General features: G+C 40.0%; 1 protein-coding gene across 1 annotated transcript in view; it reads left to right on the forward strand.

Annotated features, from left to right (window-relative positions):
* The window catches only part of CFTR (CF transmembrane conductance regulator), a 93,958-nt gene that overhangs the window by 64,458 nt on the left and 9,784 nt on the right, over positions 1 to 19,716 (forward strand). Inside the window, exons 19-23 of the mRNA XM_063323241.1 lie at positions 407 to 557; positions 1,659 to 1,886; positions 3,988 to 4,088; positions 12,313 to 12,555; positions 14,783 to 14,938. Coding sequence (XP_063179311.1) covers positions 407 to 557; positions 1,659 to 1,886; positions 3,988 to 4,088; positions 12,313 to 12,555; positions 14,783 to 14,938 — 879 coding nt within the window. The remainder of the gene's footprint in view (positions 1 to 406; positions 558 to 1,658; positions 1,887 to 3,987; positions 4,089 to 12,312; positions 12,556 to 14,782; positions 14,939 to 19,716) is intronic.

Genomic DNA, 19,716 nt, shown 5'->3' on the forward strand with positions numbered 1-19,716 from the left:
CTAGTCCAGACGAGACAGGGACAGCACTGGTAGGTTTGGGAGGTGTCTGCAGATATTGCAAGTGTCATTCTTACAATTTTAACTGGAGAGTGAATGCCTAGCTGCCATTGTTTTTGTGTGGCTTTGTAATTTAGAAGCCTGAAATACTGGTTGTACTACAGAAAACACTTCTTTCATCTATTAGAAAAGATGGCAGCTTATTCGAACAGGTTACGAATCTGGTCTCAGTTATTCATGATCTTTTCATGGAGGTTTGTTCTCAGCTGCAAATCCTACTTAGGCTAGCACTTTATGTTTGTTGAAACAATTAGTAGCTTGTTGCCATGGGAAGGAGATTCATCACCAATCTCTAGTCTATAAAATGATAAGTTTACTATATCAATAGTATTTTTCTTTCATTCTACAGTTAATACTGATTGTGATTGGCGCTATAACAGTAGTCTCAATATTACAACCCTACATCTTCCTGGCATCAGTGCCTGTGATAGCAGCCTTTATTGTGTTAAGGGCATACTTCCTCCACACTTCTCAGCAGCTGAAACAACTGGAATCTGAAGGTAGGAGCAGCAAAATTGGTAGACTTCTAAATCCACAACGAATCAATTGAGAAGTGATTCACCCTTTCACCTCTTCTTTGCCTTTTCTCTTGCAAGATGCCATTGTCTCTGGGAGCAGAACACGTATCTCCTTAAAGCCAGTGCTGTTACTGGTCCAGCCAATACTGAGTGCTCTGCTGCCAAAGAGCAATGGAGAAGACCTTTTTAAAGCTGGGCTTTATCACTACTGCAGCTGAAAACAAATAAAGTCCTGACATACAGTTTTCTTGAGAGTAAATGTAACTCGAAAAATTGTGGTCAGACTTGGTATGTGCCCTATGAGTTTGTTTCTTTATAAGAAAAATTTAGAATGGATATATCTTGATTGCAAAAAATTTTTATCTCTGAATAAGTTATTTGACTAAATTTCCTTCCTCTCACCCCATTAAGAGACATGTTCCCAATAAAATGGAAAACCTCATTCTGAAGTGTGGTTTTGCAGATCAGGCACTGTGGTCTGGCTTTACAACAAACCGGCAGATCCTCAGCAAATCAGTCCTGCATCTTAAACACTGATGATCATCTTCCCTTTTACTTAAGTGGAATTCTGAAGTTCCTCCGATCTAAATTTAAATTTCTTTGATGTTCATGGGGATCCAGCATTGGCTCACCACCTTTTATGAATGCAAGATCTGCTTAAAATTACCATGTCAGTACCGTGAAGTCCAGAGCATTAAAGTACTCTGTCTGTGCTTAAAAAAACTTCACACTTGGTGGAGTTATCAGAATTATAGGAATTAATTTTGGCTGAGGAGGAGCTGCCTTTTTCTTGTGGCATCTTACAGTAAGCCAGGAGCTTCCCCAAGTAATATGCTAATGAAGAAGATTTAATGCGATCCCTTCCTGGCAATACACTGAATGGCATTTCAACCCATTCATGCAAAGACTGTTGTGTATCCTGTGCTGGGATTACTTCAGTCATGTACTCCAACAACATATGTAAATTAAACACTGACAACAGTTGTATTGCTGTGAGTTAGAGCACAGGGCTGTGTATTTGCGTTATATCAAAGTTATTTGCTTATGAGTGTTTATGATATTTCTAATTTAAACACTTTACAGCTCGGAGTCCAATATTCACCCATCTCGTTACAAGCTTAAAAGGGCTGTGGACACTGAGAGCTTTTGGGCGTCAGCCGTATTTTGAGACCTTATTTCACAAAGCCCTGAACCTACACACGGCAAACTGGTTCCTCTACCTGTCAACGCTGCGCTGGTTCCAGATGAGGATAGAAATGATTTTTGTTGTCTTTTTTATTGCTGTGGCATTCATCTCTATCATAACTACAGGTATAGTAACCTTACTGTACTGAAATGGAAGTCTTCTGCTTCTATTTAACAGCTCAGCTTTAGAAACTTCCGAGGGAAATAAACCATTGCAAAATTTAGCATACATTGGAGTCACTGATGTAAGTTTGTTATAATAGTAAACACAATTGAATTAAAACAGAAATTACACCATTATTATCTGCAATCTGATGTTGTAGAGGACTCATTGAAGCGATTAATCTGAAAATAATATCTGAAGGGACAGAACTTTCCTTTTCTTGGCTGTAATTGCTGTAAAAGTAGTCATCTCGTGTTTTAAACCACATTAATGTAACCACATTAGTGTACCCAAAAGCTTGGATGTTGATTATCATCTGTATAGCTCAAAGTATTTTAGCAAATAGAGGTTAATATTCCTCTCATTTGCAAATGGCTAACATGAAAAGTTTTGATGACCTTTTAAGCCACACCAATACCAAAAATAGTCACCCAGTTGTCTAATTCACAACCCACTGACCCATTTTCCAATGTGAAGTTTTGCAAATTTCATTCAAAGTTTCCTTCAAAATGGCTCACTGCTCCTAGTAAACTCAGTACATGAACAAGAATCACTCTACTTGTATTTGAAATGCTGCCTTTGGCCAGGTGTAGCAAGTCTCTAACAGCAGAGAATAGGAGGTGAGTGTCCCCAAAATGTTGGAATAATTCAGTTCTATGGAAAATCTCAGCAGCTTTAGCTACAGATTACTTCAAATACAGTTTTTAATTCACTACGCTTTTGTTATGTATGTTTTTTTTTGATTTTGATTCTCAGGCATTATTCTCCCTCTCCCATTTCTACACTGAACTTTGTGTGCAGGATCTGGATGCAGTTTCAATGCTATGGTTGCTGATGAACAAGAATTTGCTGATTTTTTGAAGGAGGATTTTGGTTCTAACAATATCCGAATTTCATTTAATCATAAATAAGTGTTGAAAAGGAGTTATATAAAAGTGTACATTTTATTGACTATTGTATTCTGTATGAAATTGCTATCCTCTATTTCTTGTATAAGGAGCTCTCCTGATTCTTAGAAAAAAAAAAATCCAACCACACAAGTACTTCTGCATGAAAATATGCACTTAGAGTACTTTTGTTACAAAGTAGACTTTTAATTCCCCTAAAATTCATAGGGAAACAATATGTCTTGCTGCCCTTCTAACTTTTTACTTTGTGTGTTTAGTAGTTCGGGTTTTTTTTAGGAAAACTGTTTCTTGTGATACTGTTTTTCTGGATATTTTATTTGAGAAAAGGGGTTAGAAGCACTTCTTAAAAACATGACAATTTGTCACCTTGCCACCATTCTAAACTTTACTGTTACAGGTAATAGGTCCTTGGAGCAATGCTAAATTCCTTTTCTGAATCTCTCAGCTTTCAGAAGGAATATTTTGCTTTTATTGTTTACTTCCATAATTACTCTAATAATGACATCTCTATAAGCAAAACAGGAGGAAGTGTGTTGAAAAGAGCCATAGAAGAAATGAAGAAATCATAGAAAGGCATTTGGCTTAAATTCTCTATTCCATTTAACACATAGTGAGATTAAAAATCAACGGTGTTGTATGAACTCATAAAGAAAAATCCCTTGAAAATCCTATGCTTGTTACAGCAGACAATTAAAGCAAAAGAATTTATATCTGCAGCTTTGTGGAACAGTAAGGAGAACATGTCCTCTGTTTGCCCAAGAAATGAAATGTAAACCAGTGCAACTATTTCAAATTTTAAAATTGTTAACTGTGGTATTTTAGTCAGATAAGAGTAATTTCACAGATTCATATGTATTGGAAAAAGGAAATTGATATCAAGATTGCAGAGGCCTGATTCTGTTCAGAGCTTAATTACCAAGATTTAAACTTTTTTTCTGCCAAAGCAAGATCAGGGTTTTCGGTAAATTCAGTGCCAAAGCCAGGTGTTTAACTGATGATTAAGCTCTCGGTCCTTTGTGTAATTAACAAATCCATGTCTTCTCCATGAACTAAAAGGGGAGAGAATGTGAATGTGTATTTTAAGATATACATACTAATTTTCTGATTTCTATTGGCTTTTTATTTGCCTATAAATTGAATGTTTTTCTCTCTGCAGGTGATGGACCAGCTAGTGTTGGCATCATTCTTACTTTAGCTATGAATATCATGGGAACCTTGCAGTGGGCAGTAAACTCAAGTATAGATGTGGATAGTTTGGTAAGCATGAAATGCACTGTGCTGTGCTTTCTTTTAAAGAATTGCCTTATTTTGTTGATTATAGGTGTTCAGTGTGTTATTTTCAGAGTTGGATATCAGGCAGATGTGTCAGAAAAGTTCCCATCATACCTTTCCTGGCAACCTACCAGCTTTGGCACAGCACAAACTGAGTTTTATTACGATCAAAAATTTTCCTGGAGTAGAAGAGGCAACAGCAAATAATTGCATTTGAGGATTCACACTGCAGATGCAGCAGTAATGGGAAAACTTCAAAAAGTCTTCGAGTTGTTTTGTTATGATTATATGCCTTACCAAGGTATACAATAGACCTTACTCGGTCTACTGAAGGCTTTGCACAGCAGATCACGGTGGATGTTTTTGAGCTTCTTCCACGCAAAATCAACAGTGATTTAAAAATCTGTCCTGGACTTCAGAGAATCACAGAATGAAAGGGGTTGGAAGGGACCTCTGGAAATCATCTAGTCCAACCCCCTGCCAGAGCAGGGTCACCTAGAGCAGGTTGCACAGGAACGCATCCAGGCAGGTTTTGAATGTGTCTAGAGATGGAGACTCCACCCCCTCTCTGGGCAGCATGTTCCAGTGCTCTGCCACCCTCAAAGTAAAAAAGTTTTTCCTCATGTTTAGATGGAACTTCCTATGTTCAAGTTTGTGCCCATTACCTCTTGACTACCCTCTTCTCTGGGGGTCTTTTTGTCGTTTTGTGTAAAATACCCTCTGACATAAGGCTTTGGAATGGTACATGTTTACCTCTTTAATTTGTATAGTTAGTCTGTTAGAATTGGCTTTAAAGCAGAATATTTCACGAAGTTAACTCATCATCACCTATTTGTTGAGATACGAGAAGCAGACAGGAAACTCATAAAAGAATGTTTGTTCTTGCAGTTTTCATCATACCTTAGCTTAAATGTATGAAAGTTTTAGGTGTTATTTTTAAATGTAATATTTACTTCTCTCTTTACACTTTTAAGGCATTCTAGGATTTATTTTAGACAGAATTCTTGTAACAAAACAGAGTAGTCTTATAAACCAAACAAAATTTCTGAGAAAAAAAAAAGTCCCACATCCAGTCATACCCTCTCTGAACCTAAATTAGCTTCCAGGGCCAACCATTTCAGTATTGGAAAACAAACAGCTTTCACAGCAAATCTTGGAGACCATTAAATCCTGATTAGCTGAAATGAGTTGTCGTTTAAAAAACATAATTGCGGCAGACGGTGACAGAGAAGGAATATTTGCCAGTTCGACATATTTTTTTTAAATAAGTGATTCAACCACCCTCATCCTGAAGGAAATCCTTAAGAGCCCCAAAACTGGGAATTAACCACTTATAACATCTGATCTCTTGTTTACACGTGTGACTGGTGATAGTCCAGAAAGCTGACTGCATTCAGGGACACATTTTTTCCCTATCCACCAATTGTTTTATGCTGACTTTTTCTTTGCTTGTAAGAACAGCCTGTCTTGAAGGGCAAGCACTTTGTGAAAGGGCTTCTTTGCCGTAACTGCAAGTCACGCTGAACAGCAGTTGTGTGACTGAAGTAAAACACGCCATTGGTAAGGCACGACTGTGACAACAATGTTAATCAGCTCTCATTTGTAAACTCCATTTTAGCCCTGTGAAGTATAATGGGATCACTTTAAGTACAAGAATCTGTATAAGAATCATGTGCACTTATTATACGGCTTAATACAAACTGAAGGTGTTTCACAAGAGCAATAAAAAGTCTTGCGGTGAGATTCAAAGGGTGCCAGACATACTAGTGTTTTAATAAAGAACTTCCCCTTTTTTAAAATACATCAATGTTAAAATGTCATCTATTAGTAGCAATAAGGAAGTAACTCCCTTTCCCCTGAAAAGAAAGTCTCAAGTTGCTTTAGACGTTTGTGAGGGCTTTTCTCTGTATTAAGACAAACTACTGTACTGGAGCACTGGTTATATTATATTAATGATAGCCTTGTAAGGTGCATCAGTTTATAGGTAGATCCTCTGGACTTCTTCCAGCAGTGAATAGCTGCCCACCCCTGTCCCATGGATTTTTAGGTGTCCCAGGTGACAAACTAATAGATACTGCTGGCAGGATGGTTTTCCTGACGTTCAAAAGCTGCTCCTGTGCACAAGCAAATAAGAATAGCTTCATGGTTTCAAGACAATAAAACTGCTTCACTGGGTTATGCAGGTGTATTATTTCCCACTCTTTGTATTCTCTACGTTTAGCACTCTTTAAAATCTTATACAATTATTTGGTTGCAGATGTCCTGCAAAGGCTTGCACGCGTGCTTGATGTAGTAATCTATTATACCCTATTATATGGTATTATGTGGTTATACTCTATTTTTCTCTCAAGAGATACTTTGAGGCTCCCCACAGGACCAGGTTCACTAGAACTGACACATCTCCATGTGTCTCCAGTTACAGATATGCACGCGCCGCTCTAGATGACATCACTCTTGCCCTTCCTTGAGCAGCTGTGACATCCGTGCTTACAAGCCTGCCCACAAGCATGCCTGAGGGTATAGCACATTTGTAGGTAGCATTCTTTGGTTGTCAGATAAGCTGGAGTTTTCTGCAAGTGGCTGAAACGCACTACTGAGTTGTTTTACAAGATACGCAAGGTATAGGACATCAGTGAAATAAATGCAAGCAAAAGGACAGGAAGGCAGGAGAGTAGACAAGCAGGATCATGTGAAGAAGAAAAAAATGTACCGGAATAAATACTGGCCAAACACATGGGTAGACGGCAAATTTGACTTTATTGCACACAATCTCCTCCTTGAGCTTTCCGTGACAATGACACACATATTGAAGAAATCTGAGTTTCTGGGTTGGATTTTGTTTTTACATACACAGATATTCTCTATGAAGCAATTTCTGTTGAACTGGTTTGGCTTTAACTGAAAAATCCCCATTGTCTTTTAATACCCCATAATGGTTTTGGCATTTTATTCTGTACAGCCCTGATACTTTATCTATCTGCTCTGCTTTTTTTTTTTTTTTTAAAAAAAGCAACAACGCAAAACCACATATGTGGTCACTCTGACAGCTATCTATTGTTTCATTTAAAGCTACCAGTTAGACTAGATTTATCTTTTCACTTTGATCATTTCTGCTAATATCCCTTTAGCTGGTTTTCAGTCTTTTTCTTATCCCTGCAGGCAGTCTTGTAGTATTTTTGATTTTTTTCCTTCATAAGGAAATAAAAAATAAGTTTTCCAGTAAGTGCTGCTTTCACAGATAAGCATTGGCTAGTCCCAGTGGACTGTGTTAATGCTTTATAACCTCCTCCTTCACCGATGTGTATCCTGCAGTAGCAGTGCTATAACTGGGAAGGACGGTTCCTTTTATCAGGGAAAGAGAAAATGCCATGCTTTTGCTGTTGCCAAGATTACTTATGTAAGGAGACATAAAAAGAATCCCCCAAAGAGACATTAAAACCACACTTGCTAAACCTCACAGTGCCTCACCCTGCGCATCAGGGATGCTGAAGAATTTAAGTACTACATAGTAGAGAAGAAGAACAAAGGAAAAATTAGGACTGTGAAAAATAATGTTGCTTTGGCAGCTGTTTTTTATGCTTTCATTTTCCCATGCTATTTCTCCTTTAACCTGTTCAATTGGTGTGGTTTTTTTTTAAACTAAGACATGGTCTTTATATACTTTTTACTACTGTCAGCAGAAAACCTGAGAACGCTGTTAATTTCCAAAGTTTAAGTAGATCAAATACTTGACTGCAAAATGTGCATCAGAATGACAATTGTCAAAAGTGAGGTGTTGGTCATCTGGAAAGGAACAGGATGAAGAAAAATCTATTAGAACATTTACTTTTCTGCCTGCAAAGCAGTGTGAGAAGGAGCAAAAAATTCAGTACAAGTTTAACATGAACTAAATATTTAATTTTTGCAGTTTGTAAGACATAAGTTTGTATGTCCTATAAGTGCACCCAAAATGTAAGAGCAGAAGATGTGAAACCTCAGTAAAACTGAGTGGTCCACCTGCATTGACCCAGTTTTTGCAGTGACTTCATGCACAGGGATTTTTCACAACAGGAGCCATTGGACCAACCTCTCATGGCATCTCTCAGTTGCACACTGCGCTTTCCAGACAGCATGTTTTTTGAGGAAGTGGAGTCTTGCAATATGATCATTGAATAACATGCATGTCTGGTCTGGAGAGAGTGACTGCTCTCCTTCCAGCAGAAGAGAGCATAGGGCCTGATGAAATTAATTGCATTAGGTTACTTGTAAAAGAATTACTTCTTCCACTTTCTGGAGATATACATTACATAATTATATTATGAATTTTTCCTTCAACATTAAGAATAGCTTAAGTGATATTAATGAGAAAGTAAATTAAGGAATTTGCAATGTTATTAAAATCTCAGTAAAATACAATTAGGCAAGGCTAAAAATACTGTATTATGCTCTAGACATTTTTAGACGGAAGTAGTAAATACACTCCTTTATTCTAAAGCATTAGAGAATGTGAATATAGCAGGCACGTTGCTGATGGGAATAATGGGTAAGAAAGTTGCTGTCACCTACACTATACCTGTCATTATGAATGACAGAAGATTTCTACCTGTGAAAGGAAGAATGGATATCTTTATAAAGTGTTACTGACATTTATGCTGCATTTTGCCCAGATGTAAATCATAATGCAAATTACAGCACAAGGAAAGCATCCTTCTGAATTGATTTAAAGTATTAAGCTGTCTAAAATACCTGCATATGTGATGTGACTGATATATCTGTCAGAGAAGCTGGGACATAGAGATGAAATTTTCTGTTGTAAGGGAAGGCTCTTTGTCCAGCTGGCTTTGTAACAGGTTTTAGTTAGTGTGTAATGGTAGGTTCTCTTGGGCAATTATAGGGAATCCCTGCCTTTACAAACATTCGCAGCTCTTGATGAAGCCAAGAAAGACCTTCATTTCTGAAGTGGCGATATTTCTATAAAGATATGATTTCTGAAAACAAATGTACAATCAAACACCAATTAAAATAAATGCAGGGTGCTCCATGTGGGGATTTACTATGGACAGTCAGACAACAAAAAAATTGTCAGTCTGATCCAAAGTCTTCCTGTTTATCACCAAAATGAGATGATATTAATGGTATTATCAACATGATGATGACCATGCCTTTCCATCTTGCACAGTGGTTGAGATGGAAATTGTACTCGACAGCCTTGGGTGTTGGCATGCTTTTCAAAACTTCTGTTACAATTGTGTTTCAAGATGCTGAGATGTAAGCTATGATCCCAGTATTTCCTAGCATTGTATATAAATTTGCTTCCACATGGAAAATCCACCTAACAATATTTCAATCTGGATCGAAGAGCAGGAAGGCATGGTAATACATCAAGTAGAATCACTTTGCAGAAGGAATGCAAAAGCAGTTAAGCAAGATGAAAGATGTACAAAGCATTTTGCATAATGCCACTAAAGAGGGATATATTACTGGGAATACAGATTAGAGAACAAATAAGGCCCAGATATTCCTGGATGCAGTAGCTATGCAGGTGTCTATTTTTTAATTTCTTTTGCTAAATAATTTCTGACTGATAAAAATTGACACTATCTTACAGTTTACTCTTGTTGTTTACAAGGACGAATGTTGGTAAAATGAGAAATCTGTTAAATAAGTTATTTGGACTAAGACACTTAGGAAACTGAATGTAATGTAAAGTCACATCTTCTTTAAGTAAGGGGCTGAAATTTGTTTCCTGAATAGCAGGAGAAAAACAATAGACTCTAGGACTACCAGCATGAGCAACGTTCTCTGAAAGTATATTAGAAATGACAGCCTCTACAGAATGAATTAGTTAACCAAAACAAGCAACGCGTTGGAGGTCAAGAAGCAGATAGAGAAGAAAGACTTGACAAAATCAGAGTTAAACTTGCAAATGGCCCAAATTCCGAATAAATACTTGATCTCAGTTTTCAGTAAAAGGCCATTATTTTATCTGGGGAGTTGAAAGTGGAGCAGAAAGTAGAAATGGGATTTACAATATCTGAGGTGGAAATTATATGCAAAACCAGCCTAGCTGTGAGCACGAAACTGAAGCATCTGAGTTAGAATCCCGGTCTCCCTAAATTTCCTGTACAGTTCATGGAGGGACACGTATACCACTGTGAGTCTGCCCATCTAAAATCAGAGTCTTCAACTAAGTGTGATTGGGTTCTGCAGCTGGACATTTCAGTTAAACATGTGAAACCAGGCTGGAGCAATGCCACCCCACGTGCACAGACAAGCTGTGACTACACATCCCATCCCAGGGTGCAGGAAGAGCTGGCTGAGAAGCTGGAGATCTGGTAATGGCCACTTCAGATGAATCCACCAAGCTGGCAGCAGTGGTGGCACGTGATAGAATAACAATCATCGCTTTTGGTTAAAAAGGAGAAATAAGAAGTCATTGATGCCACCATCGGTTTGTTAGTCTGATGGCAGCAGTCTTTAGAAACTATTTTGAAGAAGTAATTAAAGACTCAGTGCTTACAGAGTGAATGCACTCAGCTTTGCTGAAATTAGGGTTGTATCTGACTAACCTGATAACTCAGTTCAGTAATTTATTTGCCAGACAAAAGTAATGTAGTTGATCTCATTTGTCTTCAGGAAAGCACTGGCTGTGGCTCTGATTCAGAAATTATATAAATGAAGGGGATCGGGATTATTACGAGAACTGTAAACTAGTTAATGAGTTGGACAGAAAGGAAATGGCATTAAGCTGTAAGTATTAAGCTGTAGGGAGGCTACTCAACAAAGATTAGATTTGTGACCGAGCTCGTTTTAATCTTTTTTTAATGCTCTCAACAAAGAAAAAAAATTCTGTTGAAGAAATCTGCCAAAGGCACAAAGCTGAAAGGCACTGGTAGCATGAAGGATGCTGGGAGTTGAAAGATATTAGGTGACCCCAAACGGCAGATATAAAACAGATTTCAGTAGCCAAAGTGCAGGCTTAAATTTAGGGACTGCTAAGAATAACCTTTGTTGTAAATAAGGATCTCCTCGGTTAGAAATGGCTAAGATGGAGGAAAGCTTGGCTGATCACTGCTTGATGAGAAGGTGACTATAAGATGTGACTGTGAAGAAAGAGCCTATGATCCTGGAATGTGTTGATCAAGATATTCCTAATATAGATAGGAAAGTATCAATGCCTTTGTACAATGTCCTTGTGAAACATCATTCAAAATGCTGTGTACAGTCTGGTCAGACAGGAAAGATTAATTTAAACTGGGATGTTTGGAGAAGGAGAACATATGTTAAGAAAGAGGCTTAAACCTGGATTTTCTTTAGTCCTGGAGAAGAAAGGCTGACTGGATCTAAGATGGTCCTCCATAAATTAATGGGGAAAGCAACTAGGAAAAAGAATTATTTAGAATTTAAAATTAACAAATGCACAAGAACAAACTGGTCCATAGACTTAAAAATAAGTTTTCTGACCACCTGAGCAGTGGAGTTCTAGTGAAGGAGGTGATTTGCCTCTTTATTAATTGACCTGTGATCCATTTATCTATCTCTATATAAAAAATATCAAGAGGATCCCTTCTAGTCCCATGATCCTTTGAAAAAATTTACCAAGACTGCTACTAGCAACTTCTATCTGAAGTTCATGAACTACAGGACTTGATTATTTCACCTAATATATATAATTGCAGATATAAAATTAGTTCCTACTAATTTTTTGTTAAAAGGTATAGATAATTTCTCTTACATATTCAGATGTTAAAGACTGATGATTGTTCCTCTTTACTTGATGCTACTGCTTTACATCTTTAAATCCCATGCATTCTGCTGATCTTTGGATATCAGTCATTATTCAAGGAACTTCAGTTTTCAGGTTGGGCAACCCCTTACAGGAGGGAGGAGTTGAGGACTCCCAAGATTGCTTTCATGATCATACTTTGTTTTCATAAATACAGGTCACCTACAGTTTTCCAAATACATTTTAAAAGGTAGAAAGAGCTATTGTGTTCATTTAAAAGTGAAGCAAGTGGAATCACATGTTTAACCAATGTCAGTAGCAGAAAAACAATAGAATCTAGAGCTCTACACAAGAATTGCCCTACCTTTGAAAACTGTATCATAGTATAATTTACACAGAAAAGAGACTCACTGTTCTGGCTAGGAAATAGGAATAATTTGATTTCATTTGCTTTGGTAGCCAAGTATTAATTACAATTAGAATACTGTTTGTTTTCATTCCTAGATGCGGTCTGTCGGACGCATATTTAAATTCATTGACATGCCAACCGAAGAGACGAATACCATTAAGCCACAGAAGAATAACCAGCTTTCAGATGCCCTTGTAATTGAAAACAGGCATGCAAAGGAAGAGAAGAACTGGCCATCCGGGGGCCAAATGATTGTGAAGGACCTTACAGCCAAATACAGTGAAGGAGGAGCTGCTGTGTTAGAAAACATTTCTTTTTCAATAAGTTCAGGGCAGAGGGTGAGACACTGTTTTGTTGTGTTCGATCTGACTTCTATTAAGTTCAACTGTAGAAGTGTCGTTATAAACCTATTCATTAAGTCAAGAGTGGGTTGAGTTCAATAAGGTTTTTTAAATGGAAACATGATGTTGTCACAAAACAAAGTAATCATCTAAAGCACCTGAAGAACAGAAATGTCTCATGTCTCTTCCTAAAATGAGCTCATCGGTAGGATTATTGGCTACAAACAAAAAGAAGGCAAGGAAAATCTGCCTTAGCACAGTGGGGATATTTGCTGGCCATGAGGAGCAGAGTATACTGATAAAATACATATGCAGCAGTTCCTCAAGTCATATTCCTGTGCCTGAAGTTGTTCACCTTCTCCTCCTGGGGAGGGGGAAGCTTGCTGGTGAGCGCAGACGCTGGGGGCAGCCTGACCCAGGTGGAGCAGGGCAGGAAAGAATACCGGCCGCTGTGCCAAAAGGGTAACGCACCGCTGGCTCCGGCAGCCGGAGGGTGGAGGTGCCGTCTCGCCCATTCCATGAGGGCTCTGTGCCACCCCAAATTATTATATAACAAACCATAAACAGCTCTATTCTTCAGAAGATTGACAAACCTCTAATTAATCTTCATGTGGGTTTGGGATTGCATTCAAGAAAGAGCTTTAGTTTCAGGACAGCAGTTAGGCAGAGGCTTAATGCTTTGCTTTAAGTTCATGCTGAAGGGCCATCCTCAGTGGGGTGGGAGGAAAGGCTCCCATGGTTTCCTGAGCTGGAGCCATACGGATGAAGAGGAGATTTTAACTCTGCCACACAGATGACAAAACAGGCTTAGTGACAGCTCCCTGGCTTTGCCACAAGTCAAAGCATTGCTCCTAGTTTGCCTTGCTCTTTGCTCCTAGTTTGGATAGCACCAGTATCTGCCAGGTTTGGTAGACCTGTCTTGGTTTGCATGAACTGAATGTTTCATCTACTAAGTTTGAAGACACCGAAATTTTGAAACTGGGGGTCTGACTTCTGCAGCACCATCCCAAAAGTGCTCTGCCTATTGAAGAGAGGCACCTGTGATTCCTGGAGCGTGGAGGTGTGGGTGCCGCTGCGGTCTGATGGATTTACTTCCTGGAAAATCCCTTGAAGCAATGGAGTATGGAAAATGAAAGATACTTTTGTACTGTACAGAGAGGGGGCAGAAAAATTAAAACAAAGGTCCTTTTTTCAATGGCTATTGAAAGAACTTGATCCAATTTTGGTGACGAACCCTGGACTCAGAGGTAGTGCTTCCAGAATTGGAGCGTCCTCCTTAAACTAGAGAGGATTTGTCTCTGCCCTGTAGGGAAGCATGTGTAAAACAGGCAGGAAAGAGCAGAGCTCCCCTCTGCTGTGGGGGTCTGTGCAACACAGTGCGGAGCTTTGCTCGTCTGGTTTGGAGGCCTGGGGCACTGTTAAGGAAAACATGCCAGGCAGCAGGAAGAATCCCTTTCTTCACCTACACATGTATATTGTCACCCTACAAAACCAGCCCACGCTCTGAAAGGACAGCATTGACTGTGTAAAACCCAGCTGTTGGAAAAGGCAGTATTGCAGTTTGCTGGTTGTTACTGCAGATATTGCTTGTTCCGGTGATAGGTCAGTGCAATCCCACAAGGGAAACACAACATTTTATTATGTTTCTTCCCACCTCTTAGGTCAGGAAAGGCAGCACCAGCTGGGTGGGTTGAGGATTTGCATTGCTGCTTGGGGGAGGGCAATGGCATGGTGTTTGCTGTGACCACTGCCTCGGGCCCAAGATACCCCACCACAAATTGATGGTCTGATCAGACTTGGGCCGTCTGTTTTGAATTCTATGGAAATGGAGTAGCTCAGTAGTGTGATTCGAGTGCGCTCCTAGCTTGGTTTTTGTCTGCTGGATGGGGTTTTGATGAAGAGGGCTCCATAGCAAAAGAAAGGGGAAAGGCACAAAAAGCTGGACTAATTAGTACAAGATAATGTATACACAAACTTCTGTTCTTCAGCTAAGGGTAGGCTAACAGATCTTTTTTCTTAGCTAATTCTAACAAAACAAAGAAGAGTCTGTCCCAGTGTTTCATTCAACCCTTGCTTTTATAGTTTCCAAACGCATGACATTTGCTATCCCGATGAGATCCATTTCGATTGTTCTCCACTGCTGTGATCTCTAAGTGTTTCTGCCTTGGTCTGTGGTTAATATGTGAGCAGTATTAAGTGTTTGTTTTTATGATTTGCATTGCAGGTGGGCCTTTTAGGAAGAACTGGTTCAGGAAAAAGCACTTTACTTTTTGCATTTTTAAGACTGCTGAATACAGAAGGGGATATCCAGATTGATGGAGTCTCCTGGAACACGGTCAGCGTGCAGCAATGGAGGAAGGCATTTGGAGTGATTCCTCAGGTAATGAGATTATTTGTGCCTTTATTTTAGTTGGTTCTATATCCATATTCATATAGTTACCTTTAACTGGAAGTTAGTTGGTTTATGCTGAGAAACAGAAACAAAAGGCAAAGATTTTGTGAAAAGGGGAGTGGGATGGATGGATGGATGGATGGATGGATGGATGGATGGATGGATGGATGGAATGATTCTCAGCAAACTCTACTTTTTGAGGGTTTCTGTGCCACTCTCACAAGAACTCTTCTAGAAATGGGAAGGTACAGCACACTCAAACAGAAGTGTTCATAGGCTGCTTAGCCCTGCACCTCTGAAACAGTTTGCATGTTGATTCAAAATAAGATAGTGACACCTGAAGAAAAAAATACAATCAATGGTGCTCTCAGCTACTGTTTTCTAAAGCCCCACATCACATATTATGGTTAACATGTGAATACCGTACATTGCCTATTTTCCCTGACAGGCCGGTATCAGAATTACTGCTTTTCTCATACTTTACTAGACCACTAGCTGATCCCCAGCATGGACTCATCACTTCTTTAGCTGTCACCTCTCATTACCATGCCATGGTGCGTGTATAAGGGACCACTTCATGTTATTTATGCTTGCAGCAGTGCTGGCATATGGGAAGTAAAACCATTTCAGAGATGAAAAAGGAAGCAGCTCCTCACTTGGATTTAGGCACCCCAATACTCTCAAATAACTGGAAAAAGAAAAATAGTCTAAGGAGGAGCAAACAAACTGAAAAGGGCTTCTGAGTCCCTTGCCAATGTTCCCACCACTGGACCAGTGTCCTGCATTAGTTACAAATCTGGATTTTCTGTTGCAAAAATTAACATTATTGGCTGCATGCAGTAACACTATAAAATGGTCGCTCACTCTAAAGGTAGGAATGAAAAGTGATGGAATGAACTGCATAATTTTAATGCCATGTTTTGTATTTTTGTTGTTGAAAGCTGTCAGTCCTTTCCAACAACGCTGATACAGGAGTAACACTTATTGGCCTTCTCTTCTTTGAAAGCTACACACTGGATAATTCTTCAGCTACTAAACATACACAGTCTTTTCCATAACAAGGTTCATTCCTTTGGGAATCTTGTGAGTGTGGCAGAACAATTCAATTAACACTTGACTGCAATCTTACCAATGAGTCACTTGTGGTATCGTGAGGCAGAGGGACACAAGTTGCATGTCAGCCTGACACACTGCGAGGGGACATGCAGTCTGTCCTGCCTTTACCCATCCTTGAGGGGTGGCTACTTTCCCCGGAGACTGATAAGTATGGTTTGATCCTTGGTCACCCTAGTTGGCCCACCCTGGAGTAGTGACTAAGGATCTCCTTTTGACTGCCAGCTGTCAAATCGCTATTGTGCTATTCCTCCCATCCCATCCCCACCGTAAAGGAGTTGTCAGCTGCTTCCTGTGCATATTGGTTTGTTTCCAATAGATAGTCTACTGTCTTAGAAAGGTGGTTACTGTCTTAGAAAGGTGGTTACTGTCTTAGAAAGCTGGTGAGCGGCAGTGAACCTATGTGTGGTATAATGCACTGACTACATGAGGTGTGGTTGTGCACTGACTACATGAGGCATTTTAAAATAGTTGGAGATACTCTGCATCGGACACCTGACTTAACTGAAAAATATGCTGTCAGGTTATATTGTCAAAATAGTGGTTCTCTTTTCCATAGTCATCATAGCAGAGCAGAGGTCTATCTTCATTTTTACCCCTTTTTGGGTATGTAGGCTAAATTCTGCTTTCTACCACAATACAACAAACCAAACTAATTGTAGTGAAGTCACTAACATGACTGTCACTCAGTTACTATAGTCACTCCTGATTTATTTCAGTGTTATGGAGGTGGGATTTAAGTCTGACCAAGCTGTTCCTGATGACACTGTCTTGGCGTTGGTAGCTGTTAAAAGATGCTGAAATGCTCATGCTGGAAACACGATGGCTTTGATTTTGCAAACACAAGAGGGACTCAAAAGTTAGTTTTTCTACTTCATGATCAGTTTTGTGTTGCGATAGCTTCCCTTTCAAATATGTTATCCCACAGTAGCCTGAGGGGCATTTATTTAAAGTAGGCATGTGAAGAAGGCGCAGCTCTCTCCTCTCTGTGCATTTCCACAATCATGCTCTGAAATTTCCTTAAAGACAGCAATTTTTTAGCACTTTGACCTTGCCACTAGACCTTTTCTTCACTGCCAAGTTGCACCCCCAACGAAATAGAACCAAGAGAGCGGTGGTGAGTCCACTGGTTAGATTTGTACCTTGCCTGAGTCTACCGACAGCCTGGCTGGTCACACGCTGCCTGCTGAGGTGAGGCTTGCTTGGCAAGCTGCCCTTTGGTACCTGACCTGTCGTCACCCTTTCCATCCTCTCTTCAACATTTTCATGTCTGTCTGTTCCTGTAAACTTCTATTTCTTTATTGTTGCTGGTTCAGTTCTGCAGCATGAAAAGAAGTCACCCGTTCAGATTGAGGCAGCTGTGCGGTGAACTGCAAATGTAGCTGCGTCTATTTAGTTTCAAGGACAGGTACGTTATACAGCTGTCCTCCAAAGGATGGCTGTATAGGATGAAGGATGCTTTTACCAGTATAAAGCTATGTTTCCATTGGGAAATTTTCCTGATGTAGCTATACAGCCAAGTATAACTTTCTGTATGTGGAACAGGCTTCCCTGTATCTCCCATTGTCATCCTTTTGCTCTCAGCCCTTTCTTCCTTTGGGATGTGGTTGCCCAGTAAGGTTTCTGCTTTCCATCTCCAGCTGTCCTTGGGTACACGTGAGCTGAGGAGAAAACAGAGTGCTTGGTAACCAGTAGCCTCCTTGTCCCAGTGAAAAATATGATTAATAATTCTCATAGCTGAGTACTCACTACAGAGTCACTAATGGTATAGAAAACATTATTCTGCAGCCGTCAGCAAAATGCGAGAGACATTTATTACACAGGCAGTGTAACTTGCCCTTCTGCTAGTGAGGTGCATTGTTAGTTCATTGTTAAAATTACACATTTAGTTCAGTTTGGAAGTCCCTAATACATGGATCAATGCCAAAAAATCCCATCCCTCCATTCTCTGGAAGGTCACGGGAGTTGCCAGCCTGTTTGTGTGCTTCAGCTCGCAGCTCCTGTCCCAAAGCCTTGCCAAAGAACTGCACATTATGCCTTAAAAGTTCCCACATACAGAATGAAATGAAGTTTTCACCAGCACTTTCCCAGCAGGGAAGAGAAATTGCATATGCCACCCTGCCTTTCCCAGCAGAACAAAGGGAGCCTTTTGTTCTTTGCCGTTCACCTATGCTTCGAATGGAAAAAAAAAACCAGTTGCTTTTCCTTTCCTGTGAGGCTGGCCTGCAGCAACATGTGAATATTCGCCATCTCCAGGAGAGGCTTCGCTAGCAAAAGGAGAAGAGATCTCTACTTGAGGACCACTTCCTCATGAAAACTTTTCAACTCTCTCCTTCTCTTCCTTATCCCTAAATTTCCCAATTTAGAAGAAAAGAAGTGTTTTTCCTCTGTGGGAACCACATTGATGCACGCCTGCATAGCACATGCAGTGTCCTAACACACCGCCAAGTGCTCCACACAGGCGATGCTAGAACAGCCTGCGAGGTGGTCAGGGATCACGATGAGCCGGAGCAAAGGCAAAAACCTATTTATTTCAGTATCTCAAATCCAGCTGTCAGCATATTGCAGTGGCATGAAGGGGTAAATCATATAAAACACGTTTCCTGGAGCACCCATAAGGAAGTTCCTTCCTGTAGCTCCTCACACCCGTTGCTGCTCCTACAGGATGTTTGTCATTCTCATGCAAAACAATTACCCCAGTGATAACAGGCCATTTGAAGAATAATCACAGCCCATCATCCCTTCTTCCTGATGCTTGTACTGCAAGAATTTCCCCACCACATTTCCAGGATGAGGACATCCAGCTGCATCTGGTTTCCACACACTGAAGCCCTTTTGCATACAGATCCTCATGCAGATTCCATCCTGAAGTATTTAATGGAGTGAAATTGAGAGGATGCCTTCAGAAATTTAGCTTTGAATGGAGAACAGGAGACCTGCAGCCCATTTTCGAGTAAAATAAATGAGGAGAAACCGGAGACCCATAAGCTGCTGCTAGCTCAAAGGAAGGGGATGACGTCTGGTGTCTTCTTGAGTGTTATTCCATAGCATCCTGGCGGATCTCACACATTTTCTATGTGTAAATGCTCCATATAGAGTTAAAATCAAGCTTAGCATGGAAAATGAGATTACTACAGTTTGTGGGACTTCCAGCTGACAAAAAAATAGTTAAATCGCTTTTGCTCCGTTATTTTACTTAAGAAGTGAAATTTTCCAACTGTTATCTTTGTAATTCCAATTTTTCAGTAGCTGTCTCACTTTGCTCATTAGATCTGTCTGTCTCTCCTCCTGTCTGTCTCTGGCACTGTTTCGTCGCATCTCATGCCCTTCAGGGCTGTTCATTTTTGGAGGCCGCAGGGGTGTCTGCAGCACGCTACATGCAGGAGGCACGGTGCAGCACTGCTTCCCATAGGCGGTCCCATAGAGTGTCCTGCAGAGGCTGGGTTCCTAATTAATTAACAACCCCACATGCTCATTTTGGGCAGTATATGGTTGTTTTCTGCATCATGGGTTCAGTGTTGCCAGGAGCACAGCACTTGTGTTTATCAGTAAGCTCTGTGGGAGGCAGAGGTTTTAGGATCTTCAGGGCAGAACATTTCAGAACTGGTCCCGAAGTGATTTGCAGAAGGTCTTCATTGCTCCCATGCTCTTAT

This window comes from Chroicocephalus ridibundus, chromosome 1 (assembly GCF_963924245.1).
Source record: "Chroicocephalus ridibundus chromosome 1, bChrRid1.1, whole genome shotgun sequence".
NCBI lineage: Eukaryota > Metazoa > Chordata > Aves > Charadriiformes > Laridae > Chroicocephalus > Chroicocephalus ridibundus.